Genomic DNA, 15,135 nt, shown 5'->3' on the forward strand with positions numbered 1-15,135 from the left:
TCCAGTAAACTTAGAATTTTCAACCCCTAACATATCCAATATTAAAACATAATCAATATCAACAATCTAAATAAATTAAAGCTCTTATCTAACTCAAATAAATATAACCTAATTCTTATACCACATCTTAATCCATGACATTATCATTTTCCAACAAATCCCCTCTCATAACAACAGGCCCTAACTCTAAATCACCAAAAAAATCAACAACAACAAAATAAAATCAATTAAACCCTTAATTATGTTCATATAACTCATTTAAATTCAAGAGATAAGGTGAAATCGTTGCCCATTTCAAAATCACCCAAAAACCCTAACATTCAATTATCCAAAAATTTGAAATATTAAAAGAGATGGTAGAAATCAAGTCTAGATCACTTATTTGGGTGTTAGGAAGCTTGAGTCAACTCCTGAATATATGAAACCTAAAACCTCGCACCCTCGACTCTTCTTATAGCAGTTTGTGACACGACCATGCAAACGTTGCTTTAAGCACCTAGGTGCTACCGCCTTCTATTATAGCCATAGCCTAGGTGTTGACATTGAGTGATTGGGCACTGATGCCACTACCTAGCCTAGGACTTAAGCATTGCTTTAAGGGCATAGGCCGTGCAACATCCCCTCGTATTTTTTCTATCATTTCTTATATTATTTCAAACATTCCTCATTCCTGTAGCCTTAAAATACAATAATCAAGATACTCTAAAGCCCCCCATTTCTTTTGTAAAAACATGTCATAACATTCCCAAGACCTAACCCATCATGCACTTCCTTTGCTTCCTAAAGTTCTGTCAACCGTGGCTTTCAATCTCCCTCACTCTTTGAGGGTATTTGGGTAACTCAAAATATTTTTTAGAAATATTTTTTGTAAATCGAGATAAACTCTTCTATATATTTATTTTGTATGCTGTAAAAATACTTTTCAAATCATAGTTTTGTTTTTATCCAAATACTTTTTTAACCTAAAATCTCTGTGTGTATTCCCTTTTCCTTCCACAATTTTCAATGTTTATGTTAAAGGTAATTTTGCCATTTTATTTCTCCTTCGGGACCTAAGCTCTACTGAGACCGATTTCTAAATAAATTTCCAAATGGGAACCTTAGGTAATTTTCTCATATGAAAAAGATTTAATTAATCAGTTTGTGAATACAAAATATCTTCTATTATCTATTTTTATGTCATCAAAATGCTTCCAATGATTCAAAAATTTATATTTTAGAATCATCGACTTATATCTTGGTATAATCTTTTCCCAAGAGCCTGTGAATTGAGTAAAAACCATTACCCACGTACTCCTTATTTGTATGAGGATTTTATTAAATCACTGATGAATTTAAGGATTTAATTTATGGGGTAGAAGATTCTTGGAGAAAGAAAAAAAATATATATATATATATATTCTTTTCGTTTCTATTCAACTTATACATCCATAATTAACTTAATGACTAAAATATACTTTTAATCCTTTAAATTGATATGATATTTTATTTTAATCCTTTAAATTTATAAAATGTATTTTTAATCCCATCATCTTAACATCATGAATGTCACTAACAGAGAATGTTGACTCAACTTAAATGACGACTGTACTGCTGATAAAGCGGGCTTAAATTTTTTTAAATATAATTTTAATTTTATTGATTAATTTTAATATAATTTATGTTTATTGATTTTAATATCTTTATAAAACATTTATTTAAATATAACCATACTTAATTTAAAATATTTCCATATGCTCTCCCTTCTCCTCCTGCTGCAAGTGTCCTTCTTCGTCCATGAATCTCCGCGGCTCAATGCAAAGGCCGTTGATTACTTTGCCCTTTCTAAGTCATGGGCTGCCAACACATGGGTCGTTTGATTATAAGATAGGGCATTGACAAAGTTATGCTTGCTTTTCTACTCTCTATTGGTTTGGGGGTTTGCTCCAAGGCATGTGAAGACCAAAGAATTACCTAAAAACTTAACTATGCGAGAAGAGACGAATTGCTTTCATCTTTTCATTTTCCCCCCCACAAATGCTCTATAATAAAGCCAACTTGGAGCTTAGTTTCTAAAGACAACCAATGTGTTGGGAGATTCGTGGATGGGGGTGTTAACGGTAGCAGAACTAGAGAAGGATTTTCGACTGAAAAGGAAGAGTAGATGAAAACATTGACCGAAAATTGATCAAAAATTAAGAGTTTTTCTATTATTATTTTTAATTAAAATCTGACTTTTTAAAAATATATGAGTTATCAGGTCATCTAATTAGGATTAAAATAGTGTGATTGTTGTATTATGATTGTCTAGAGCGCAAACAGTCATCAATTGAGTTTTCTAAGTCAGCATTTTCTGTCAATAACATTAACATTAACGGTGTTAAAATTATGGGATTAAAGCCACACTTTATAAAGTCAAAGAATTAAAATAAAACTTCATATAAAATTAAAAGACGAAAAGTATCTGTTAGCTTAATCTAATTAAATCATTAATTAGTTTAAATATTGTAATTTCAACAAGTTTCCCTCATCTTTTTTAATGATTTTATTATTTTCACTAATATTAAAACACAATATCCTATCTAATTCTAGAGTCATTGAACATCCAGTGAAACAATATCAAAAGCTTTATTCATTATGATTTCTTGTTTGGTAAAAAGTGATTTTTTTTTTTTTTTGCCATCTTGAGGGGAAAACAGAATTGATTGGGCCACTTGTGGACAAATTCTTGAAAGCTGTTTATAAGCCTAGTCACTCTTGTAACCCAGAAAAACCTTGGGCTTATTTTTAGAACACATGACTGGGCCCAATTTCAACTAGAGAATTTAAGTCCAGGCCCAATAGTAACATTGGATTTTGCAATTTTATTTTAAGTTCCACCTAGAGGGCATTGGAATGGATTGGTGTGGCTTAACATATTCATTTATATTGATAGAATAATTATGAAAAGTAGAATGTGTGTGTGTAAATTTTAGAGTTAATTTAAGGGTTAAATAGCATTCCGAAAGTTTTCACGAAGTAGAAGTTTTTTTTAAAAGCAATGTCGCTTCCTAAGGGGCAAAATAGTAGCAATATCGTCCTGTCCTAACAAATTTAAACGATCAAACATTAATTGATCCAATTATAATGAGGTGTCTAAGCCACATAGGATATTATTTCACACCATAAGAAAAAATAGAAACAAAAATGTGAGATACCAAACATGCCCTAACTCCAATCGTTCCGGTTTTCCCTCTCACAACAATCAAAAATTGAATCTCTCTCCCCTGAATCTAGGAGACAATGACCTCTATTCCAACGCAAGTTTGAATCTTGTCTCATTGATTGCAATTTTCTTTCCATTGTCTGCTGAGAAAAATTGAAGTGTTTTGAGAAATCTGATTAATTTCTCACCATAATTATATCCGATCACTTAGCCGGAAGAGGATTGCAATTTCGAACAATATAGAAGCTTCTTCACTGGATTTGAGTTTTGTGACTCCGTTGAAGAGGATGGTGATACTCTTCAATTACCACTAGCTTCTTCTCGCTGGTAAGGACACCATCCTCCGACGTCGCTGATCGTTGCTATTATTGGAAGGGTGAGAGGCAAGAACCGAGGAAGAACTAAGGAAGAATCCAGGAAGGGAAAACCAAAGTCACCACTCTTATTGTTATCTTTTGTTATACTCTTTCGGACTCATTTAACTAATTTGATTAGATTAAAAAAATTAAGTAAGTTGGTTAATTATAAGAAATGTGACATATTTTTCTTAAAATACTATAATCATCTTTTTTAATATCCTCTCTCTCTTTTACTTGATTATGGTTGAGAGAGTATCCATAAGAGTAATTTAGAAGAAATTGATAAATATAATAAATGAGTCTTATATTTAGAATCAAAACTAACTAAATAATTGAGTCCTATATTAAGGAGAGGAGGAGTACCTCTACAAAATCATATATCGATCTCCAACGAGCTTTAAGCTCAATTTCCAAGCTTCTGCTTTTCTCTTCGAATAGATCAAGATTGTGTTTGATGATTTTTCCATTTTGATTTCTTTAATTTTTTTTATTTAATACGCCTCTTCTCAAATTTGAACTTCACCTCGTAATTCATTTTCTTTGGCTTAACATTCATGGACGGTCGATTGTGAAGGAGAAGAAGGTGTGTGTTTTTTCATATTGGTTTTTTTCCTCGGATTGATTAACTATTGATCTGGATCTGGGTTTTTGGTTTCCTTTTGTTGATTGTTCATGAGCCAATGATAATTTATTCCAGTAAGAATGGCGATGACTATAAAGCCTTCGAGAAATATTCGATGAGGATGATGATGACTGCGATGATATTTGGTATTTTATATATTTTTTTTTTACTTTTCTTGTGACATAATATGCAGAAGAAGACATAGCAAAATCACCTCAGCATAATCTCTAACATGACAGAGCCACCTCAGTATAATTGGATCAACTAATAATAGTTGACCATTTAGGTCTATTAAGATAGGTTGACATTAATATGATTTTGCCACTTCTGAAATGACATTGGTTTTAAAAAAATATTTTCAAATACCTATGCTTTGGTCACCAAATCTTCGGGGACGAAATATACCTTAACCCTTAATTCAATTATGTTATAAAAATATGGAAATAATTTGAATTTAGTCAATAAAAACTTGTAATTTAATTTGAAATTTTAAAAACATGTGTAAAAAAATGTGAAAGATTATTTAGAAAAAAAAGTGGGTTGGTAGGCTAACCTAACCTATTATTAGGAGGCTTAGATTAGTTTAATGACAACCACTTGGAGGTAGGCTTTTTGCAGCCCAGGCCTCCAGGAAAGCTACATGTGGCAATCCAACCTGCAAATAACAGGTTGGCCCGCATTGCCCTAGCTCTAAAATTGAAGGCTTCAATTTTCCACTTGCTCTTGAAATTTGTATGTGAAATATGGCCACTTTAAAACGAGAAACTTCATTTTGGCTTCTGTCCCCCCCTCAAAAATTCTCTCTTTTTTTTACCAAGTATAGGTATTCTCTTATTAGAAGAAATTTTATTTAAAACAATATCGGTTACTAAATATGAGAACATCTCCCAGTGAGAATTTGAACTTTCATTGTGAGAGTTTGAACTTTCATTCATCATGTTATAAATGATTAACTTTTCTTGCTAATACTCAGTCCGTTAGTTTTTTTCTGCCAATTCTTTTTTCTTCTTTTTTCTTTTGTGTGGAAGAAACAACAACCTGTGGGCCGTGAGATTTTTTGTGTGAAAGAAACAAAACCTGATGGGCTATTAGGAGATTTATGGATTTAAGAGGCCAACACATAGGGTGTGCGTCTTCAGGGCATTAGGTTGGGCTTGAATTTTTGATTTTCCCCCCCTAAATTGGGTGATGAACGTCCATGATGGTAGAAGAAGACAGAATAGAATCCGCGCCTATGGATTTTGCCCCTTATAGCGTTTAGACCCATATCTTGATGTGACTCCGGATGTTTTTCCTCGCAAAAAGTTAAAAGATTGTACAAGTTTTTGAAATCACATTTTTTTTTGGACAAAATTGAAATTACATTTCAGTTGCTTAATTTTCGTAAGTCATATTATGAACCCGACATTTTCATATAAATTTTATTTTTTGCCAAGAATTTGTGTAAATACCATTTTCACTCCACAATTTTAATAATCATTTTGGTCCCTTAAGTGTGTGAATGAAGTTGTAGATTTGGACATAAATGTTTTGGGTCAAATAAAAGATAATATCTTTCTACATCACTTGGAATGTAATTTATATTCTCTTTTATTTGTACTATAAGACATTTCTAATTAATTTACACGTAATAATAAAAATAGTAAAAAAAATATTAAATTTGTCATGAAATTTAAGTGATTCTCAATATTACCATTACTAATTATACTAAATTCTAACATTATATTAATTCTTTTTAGAGAACTTCTCATACACCTTTGGTTCATTGAAGAATGAAATGAAATACTACTGTTTTTTAATATAAAAGTTAGATAACTAATTTAAGGAAGTTAAGAAAATTAGTTAAATTGGTTATTTGTCACAAATATATGTTGGTTTATCCAAATTGTCCTCTTCAATCATATATAGTGGATGATTAGAACTATCCTTTAATGGGAACCCTTTACAATGATCAATCTGGAAATTTGGAGAAAGGCGAGAGATAAAATGAATTGAGATTTTATATTTAAAACCAAAATCAACTTCTGACTAACTCTTATGTTAATGATTAGAGGTTGTATAATGTAATGATATTTACAAAATTTTATGTAGCATTAAGAAAAGATTCTGCGTTAAGTATAGAAAATGTTTGATTGGATTATACACCACAGGGTTGGAATAATTTTGTACAAACCAAAACGGACACAATAAATATGAAATTAACGTTATTTATTTAATTAATGTTGATTCACTTTTATATAACACAATACCGACTCCTTAATATAAAATCTAGCTAACTAGCTAATGTTAGAATATCAAGAAAGTTATTAAATTACTTAATTATAGCATATGTTACATGTCTCTCTAAAATACTGATAATTTTCAAATATTTATATATATCATTAGATTATATATAAATTTATAGCTGAAGTAAATCAGCTTTGAAAAAAATGATAAATACTTTAAAACAATTTAAATTTTTTTTTAATTTCTTCAAATTAGTCAACCGAGTCTTATATTAAAGACCAAATGCAGTACTACTAACTCATTTTTAAGATGAATATCAAACTTGATTTAACATTAAATTTTAAAAATGTCACAGATAAGAACAAAATATTATTACTCGAGCATAATTTAAAAAAAAAAACCAACCTAAAATCGATTCAACTTCTGTTTATTGAACCGGTTGATCAGGATCAACTTGAATTTTTCCAAAATCTTACCGACGCTGCATGAGAAGACGACAATAGCGAACAAGTGGGTCCATTTTAATGAAAAACAATACTAGCTCCAATCCTAATTATAAGAACTAGTTGACTAATCCGGTCCTAATTATAAAAGCTAGTTGACTAATTTGAGAAGATTAAGGAAAGAAATTAAGTTAGTTATTTGTAATAAATAGATATTATCTTTTCAAAAATATCCCTACTAATCAAGTGCATTGATTAGAATTACTATTAATAGAATGACTAACTTGGAAAAAAATACATAATATGATAGATAACATGGATTGAGATTTTATATTTAGGATCAAAATAAAAGCTAAATAAGATATTATATTAATAACCAAAGGCAGTGTTATAAATATGATTGTTTAGAAAGAAAATGAAAAAATTATAGTCAGGTAGCAAGTAAAAGATTTTATTACCACAAGATATCTGGAAATGTTTAAGTTAACTCTAAGCCCCTGCTTGGATGAGAAGAAAAGTTCAGAAGAAAAAAATGAGAGGAAAGAAAATGGAGAGAAGAGAAAATTGAAAAGAAAATATTATCACTCATCCTGTTTGGATGAGTGAGAGAAAACAGGGAGGAAAGAAAATGTATAAGTATCAGAATGACTAAAATACCCTTAATAATTAATTGGCTAGGAAACTAAAATAATTTAGCAAAAAAATATTTTTCCTATGTAAAAATAAAAAGAGAATAATTTTTGAACTTAATTAAATAAGTTATTTATTTCCTTTTAATTAAAATAAAAGGAAATCAATAACTTATACATTATCTAATATTTTAATAAGATGATAAAAATCAAATAAAATTAAAGATTATAATTATATGAGAAATTGATATCATGAAAATGGGTATGGGACGGAATGAAAGCTGAGGCTAAGGATTATTATAAAATAAAATAAAAGGAAAGGCTAAGGATTATGAGCTTGGCGTGAGAGGGCAACGACAAAATGAGGAAAATCTCTCCATTTGTGGAGAGAAATTTTGAGAGGAAAATGGATATGGGACCCACTGCCATTTTTCCCCTCACTTTTCCTTCCTCTCTTATTTTCTTTCCTATCCAAGCAGAGGAAAACTTAATTCCTCTCTCATTTTCTACTCCACTTTTCCTTCCTCTCCCATTTCCTCTCAATCCAAGCAGAGCTTAAGTTCACATGAACATGCGGGTGAGAACTTGTAATTGTGAATTGGCCATTGAGTGCCTTCCCTCGTGAATTCTAACTCTTTTATTTGTCAATTGTACTTATACCAATTATCACTCCACGTCCTAACTTGTCAATTAACTAGAGTGCAATCAGTTATGGTTGGAGCATTATAACTTGTTAATTGAGTCACAGTAAATTGTCAATACATATCTTTTGGCTTGACAATTATGTATCATGAAGTGACAATATATATAGGCATGCTTGACAAATAAAAAAGATGATAATTGACAAGAGAGGTGCCAAGAGTGATAATTTATATATCAAATAAGACAAGATGGTCAATTCACAATTCCAATCTTTCACTCACAAGTCTCTTGAAAATTAATATTAATTTACATATTTTAAGGAATCTTACGATAATAAAATATGAAAATATGCATGGATAAAATGGATCACTTACTCATTAACTCGATGTGTGGTCTAGAGAAGACCTGAGGCTTTCGATTTGCTATAGTTGCAACTTAATGTTGGATCGGGCCAAACTTAGTGTCCAATGGACTGCCTAGATTGGTCTAAGGTAATCTAAGACCTCAATTTTTTTTAAAATTTTTTCTTTATTAAAGGTAATATTTTAACTCGATAAACACAAGTAAGATAATAAAAAACACCTATAATCATATAAAACTCATCACAAAACATTAAAATTTAATTATAAGTTTATAGGAATCTTTACCAACACTCAATAACAATAAAAGTTAACATTCAATTTGCAAAACAAAAACAAAATAATATTCACTTTGGTCACTTAGTGCATATTTAATTCAGCTTGACCAATCAAGCCAGTCCAGTGTAATTTTATTAGAGGGTTTATTTGGATTGAATGACCACTAATAAAATAGGAAAAATAACCACAAAATACCGTATGAAAATCAAAAAGACAAAACAAGCATTTAAATAAGTAAAATGACCAAATAGGCATGAAGTACTAATTTGGAATTTGTACTTTTGGCGTAAAAACTGAAATGTCGTGACTGTTTCTGAAGTACATTGCCCTGTCTGAAATAACTCATACACCCTAAGATTGCTACCGTCTAGGAGGTCGCTCAAGTAACGCCAACTGTGATAAACAGGTAGAAAGCTTGAATATTGTTCTTCATGGAACATTTTCGATGGGTCCCCAAAGCTTAAAATGTTATTGTCTAGCATTCCTCTTTCTAGTTTCGTCTCCATTCTTCACATAAAATTGTTTTCAGGAAATGTGAAGCTGCCTGATTTCCTAGTATTATTAAATCATTTGCCCTAAATTTTGCAAAATACATATTGGGATTTACAACTTTCATAGTGAAAGTAACCATTTTGTTAATAGGTTTTGTAACATGTTTTCGGAAGATGGACAACTTGTTTCTAAAGACCAATACAATTCCATGCTAAATTTTACAAAACACATAATAGGATTTACAACTTTCGTAGTGAAAGTGACCACTTTGTTAATAGGTTTTGCAACCTGTTTTTAGGGGATGGGCAACTTATTTCTAGCAACCAATAAAATTCTATGCTAAATTTTATAAAACACATAGTGGAATTTATAATTTTCATAGTGAAAATGACCACTTCTTCAACGGGTTTTGTAACATGTTTTCAAGGGATAGGCAACTTGTTTCTAAAAACCAATAAAATTCTATGCCGAATTTTAGAAAACGCACAGTAAAATTTACAACTTTTATAGTGAAAATGACCATTTCTTCAATGGGTTTTGCAACCTGTTTTCAGGGGATGGGCAACCTTTTTCTAAAAACCAATAAAATTCCATGCTGAATTTTACAAAACATATAGTGAGATTTATAACTTTTGTATTAAAAATAACTACTTTTTCAATGGGTTTTGGAACCTGCTTTTTTCAGAAGTGGGCAACTTGTTTGTAAAAACCAATAAAATTTCACACTGAATTTTACAAAATACATATTAGGATTTACAACTTTCGTAGTGAAAGTGACTGTTTTGTTAATGAGTTTTGCAACCTATTTTTGAGGGATGGGCAACCTGTTTCTAACCACCAATAAAATTTCATGCTGAATTTGACAAAACACATAGTGAGATTTACAACTTTCATAATGAAAGTGACCACTTCTTTAATGGGTTTTACAACTTGTGTTCAGGGGATGGGCAACTTGTAAGCATCAATAAACTATTTAGTGAACATATACCTGAAATACATCACAGTAAATATTGAACCATTAACTTTCATAGTTAACTACATGTGTAATGCAATGTACTGTTCACGTAACAATATCTACCAAAAACCAATACGCATATGACAGCCTACATTATGTAATTGCTTGCCACTATTTTTCTGATTTCTTCTACATCGTTCACCAAATACTGAATATAAACACTCAAACCCAACAATCCTATCCCCATTTCATCATGAAGTAGCCACAAAAATGAACAACCCAAATCTTACCATCAACTTCTACTCACTTACGTAATGCCATAGGTTCACTTCCTCTCTTACTACAAACTCTCTTACCCAACACCAAAACCCATCAAATCAACAATGTCCACAGAATGGTGATGTAGATGAGTAAGATAATAGTATTTCTAAAAACTATCAACTTAAACTTACCTCCAACATTCCTTTTTCTTTCTTCACGTGTTTTATTAATGTTTTCTTCTATTTACTTTTTTTTCACCTTCAGCTTCTTTTTCACTCACTCCATGGGTATTTTAGTCTTTACGTCAGAAGTGAAAATTTCATATTGATACCTCATACTCATTTGGTCATTTTGTTTTTTTTTTTTTAATTTTCATATGGTATTTTGTGATATTTTTTCAATAAGATATTCTATACCGGACTTGCACATAATTTTTGCAGAAAATATCCTGGAGTCTTGTCGGCGAGATATTGCAGAGACCTTTTTTGTCGTTTTTTGCCAACGAGATATCGCAGAGAGTAAACTTTATGTACATTTAAAAAGTGGAGTGAAAGCAACAGTCTGGACAAAGTCACATGCGTTGCTTTTCATGAAATTATACAAAGATGCCGATGGCCGAAACTCGACTTTCTTGGTTGGTGCGCCTATCTTTCTTCTTTTCACACTCTTTTGTTCTTATCATCTTCCATGATTGAACCATTCTTATCGTTACTAATTTTCAACATTTATTTGCAACTTGTAAGTAAAATGTTTTTCAAAAATCCAAATTCTTATTCTGCAAAACATTTATTAATTTATCATGAAATAATTGACTGATAAAATTTAAATTTGTTTTATTTAAAATTTTAGAATAGATGAAAACAAGCTTTGCATATAATCATATTCTTAGAAATAGTACATTGCAATAATTCTTATAAATTGAATTAGTTTAATAATTTGCATTCAAATTTACTTGTTTAACATAAAAATTGGTTAAAAAATTTTAAATGTATTATTAATTCAGTACGGTGTTATAACTACAAGTATTTAATAGATGTGAATCAAAATAGTATATTAATGAACTGTATTACCTGCAAGAACTCACTTTAAAAAATTTTCATTACTACAACAAATTTTAGAAAAAATAAAAACAATTATTTTATTTAATGATATAAATATAATGTTAAAACAAAAAAAATACTATAATGGAAAAACATTTCATACTCATAAATTTATTTATTTTGTTATTTTTCTGATTGTACCAATGTTCATATAAAATGTATATCAGCAAATGTAACTAATGAAAAACAAAATCACTTCATTTGAAACCAACCTACTATAAACGTAATTTATATAAAAAATAAATATAATAACTAAATAACGTGAATACCAAAAAATCATTTAAATTAGTTTTTATATAATAAATGGATGTTATTTGTTTAAAATATTTTTATTAATCATATATTTTTTATTTAAAAAAGATAAATATTAAAAATATAATTGAAATATTATATATAATATTAAATTAAATCTCCTATTAGTTCTTATATTAAGAATCAATGATATTATTTTCATTTGAATTTTAATACTCCCTCCGTTCCTTATTATAAGAGACATTTGATGCTTATGGCATGTTCCTATATATAAGAGACACTTAAAAGTTGTCTCTACTTTTTTGTATTGATTTCGTATTTTACCCATATTTATTGTCTCCAACTCACACACTCTCTCCCTCCCACTTCTTTTTCTTTCAATAATTTAATTGTTCTCTCTCATGCTCTCTCTCCTTATTAATGAGGGTATTTTTGGAAAAAAAAATTATATTTTTTACACATTAATTGTTCTTAACTAATTTTAACTACTTTTTTTATCAACGTAATTCGGTTATTTGTCTTTTATAATAAGAAACGGAGGGAGTACTAAGCAACAATTGAAATATGAGGTCATAAATACGTGACCTTGACCTTTTCCACCAACAAAATAACTACCCCAGAACCAAACGACACGGTACATTAATCACGTCGACCCCTTTATCGGTACATTTTAAAATTCAAAATTCAGAAGATTTCTCGTTAAAGTCTTGAACTTTATGCCTCTCCTCTTGTTATAAGCACTTGTAAGGAAAATTTTTCACCCTAAATATAACTCACTTATATAGCACTATTTTTAGGTTTTAATATAAGATTTCATTAATAAATTTAAAAAAATTAATAAATTATTTAATTATAATATATGTTACATGATCTTTTAAAAATATTTATACATATCATCAAATTATATATCAATTTATAAGTGGAGTAATTTAGTTTAGAAAAAATGATAATATAAATATTTTAAAGTAATTTAATACCTTTTTTAATTTTTCTAAATTAGTCAACTAGATGGACTAAAAGTAATATTTAATGATCATTTTCCAATTTTATTATTATTTAATTTTCATTAAAAAAAGAGAAAGAGGAGAGACAAGTGAAAATAATTTCTGAATGCAAAGAAAGGAAAAAATCTAATAAGATTAAGTTTAGAAAATTTTATCAATTTAATGCGTTCATTAATACATGAGAATCAGTTACAAGTGACTTACAAGTGGCTTATAATGAGAATCAAAGCTGCAATATTATTTTACCTTTTGTCTCCAAAATAATCTCAAAATTGAAGATTATAATTTAAATATCTTCAACTTAGATAGAATACATCATAATGTTAGCAACTAGTTGCCTAACAGCAACGCCACCCTACATGTTTGGATGAAATCCAAACTTTAAACTTGGTGTCGACACATGGACATCGTCATGTGTGTTTAATTGTATTATATAAAGAACATATCAAAATATTTCTTATTTTAAATTTTAAATAGAATATGAAATGTGAATTATTATTATTATTATTATTATTATTTAATTTAGCAACACATTTAGAAAGCAAATGACACACAAACCATGTTTAGGTTAATAAGGGATTTTTTTTGGCTACCCGGTTATTAGGGGATTTAAACTTTGAAAAACTAGAAAAAAATTTTATTTAAGGATTACTTTTTTTAATAAAAAGCTATAAAGATTGTTATCAAATTCTATGGACTAAAAATCAAACACATCTCCTTTTCTATTATTTATTTATTTCTTAGTTGAGCTAATTTAGCTTCAACTATTTGTTGAGTTAATGTATAAATTTACTTCAAAAGTTTTCATTTAGAAGCGTTGGTATCCAAAAATTCTTTTAGGAGCAAATTTACTTCAAAAATTTTAAATTATAATAACATTATTTTATATTGTTAAAAACATTAGCAGTCAACCTCGTTATTTTAATAATCAATGTTAACTTTTTACCTGTATAAAGCTATATTACTGTAATTTTAAACTTTTAAAATAAATTCATTTCTAAAAAATTTTCAAGTACCCAACGTTCATGAACTAAAAATTTTTTAAACAAATTTACACCAAAACCCTGATTTACTTCATAAGATCCTTTTTTGTTTGCATGTTGGTCATGCCCTCTATAAAACCCAACCCATCGCACTTCGAAGTCCACATCAATCTTTGAATATCCATCCCTTTCTTTTCCGGTTTTCCCTCATTGAAGCATTCCCCCAAACATGTTCAAGGCATCTTCGTCTCTCACCTTTCTTTCCTCTCTCCTCTTCATTTCCGCCATAGCCGACACGCCCTCAAGCTTCATCAGATCCTCTTGCAGTACCACAACGTACCCTTCAATCTGCGTCGAATCTCTCTCCTCCTACGCCTCCTCCATCCAACAAAATCCTCACCAGCTGGTTCAAACCGCTCTGTCTCTCAGCCTCAACACCACTCTCTCCACCAAATCCTTCGTCTCAAAGCTCAACAAGTTCAGAGGCCTCAAGAACAGAGAGAACCAGGCTCTCCATGACTGCTTGGAAGAGATCGGCGAAAGCGTCGATCGGCTCAGCCGATCCATCAAGGAGCTTAAACTCTGCGTCAAATCCAAGGGTCAGGACTTCCAATGGCACATAAGCAATGTCGAGACGTGGGTGAGCTCTGCGATCACCGATGAAAACACTTGTACAGATGGATTCGCCGGAAAGGCTTTGAATGGCAGAATCAAGAGTTCTATAAGGACCAGAATGCTTCGTGTTGCTCAGGTCACTAGTAATGCTCTCTCCCTCATCAATCACTACGCCTCTAAAGGCTAATCAGAGAATTGTTGATCTCCGTGTGTGGATTTGCTTGTGGATTGAATCTGAAAAGTCGCGTGTGTATGGATCGATCCACATGTTTGTTTAAGAGTGAGAAAACCCGGGAAGAACCGGAGATTTTGTTTTGAGAACCATTTCAGGATGGCTTGTACTTTCCCTTTTTTTGACCAAGTGCTTTATGTGATTTTGATCAGAGTAAGTTTTTCAGGCCTTTGTTTTAAAAGTAATTTTACATATGCAAATTAGATAGGTATTTTGATTTTATTTATAATATAAAACTTATTTAATTAATTATTTAACTAATTTAATTATATTAAAAAATTTGATGAATTAGTTAATTATAAAAAATATAATATTTTTTAAATATTATAATTATTTTTTAAATATTTTTTATTCTTAATTAATTATAGTTAAGAAAATATTTATAGGAGGAATTTAAAAAAATTGATAAATATAAAAAATATGTTATATATTTAATATTAAAATTAATTTAATAATTAAATCTTATATTAAATTAAAAACTTATAAATACATGAGAAA

At 29.8% G+C, this 15,135-nt stretch overlaps 1 protein-coding gene across 1 annotated transcript; it reads left to right on the top strand.

Moving 5' to 3' along the window:
- Window positions 1-13,993: 13,993 nt before the first annotated feature.
- Window positions 13,994-14,787, top strand: LOC114714961 (21 kDa protein-like). The gene has a single exon (XM_028899756.1). It carries the CDS (start codon window positions 14,020-14,022, stop codon window positions 14,590-14,592), a length of 573 nt encoding a protein of 190 aa, XP_028755589.1. The 5' UTR covers window positions 13,994-14,019; the 3' UTR covers window positions 14,593-14,787.
- Window positions 14,788-15,135: the final 348 nt, after the last annotated feature.

The sequence above is a fragment of the Neltuma alba genome, unplaced genomic scaffold, assembly GCF_004799145.2.
Source record: "Neltuma alba isolate B1F8T4 unplaced genomic scaffold, ASM479914v2 tig00011557_pilon, whole genome shotgun sequence".
NCBI lineage: Eukaryota > Viridiplantae > Streptophyta > Magnoliopsida > Fabales > Fabaceae > Neltuma > Neltuma alba.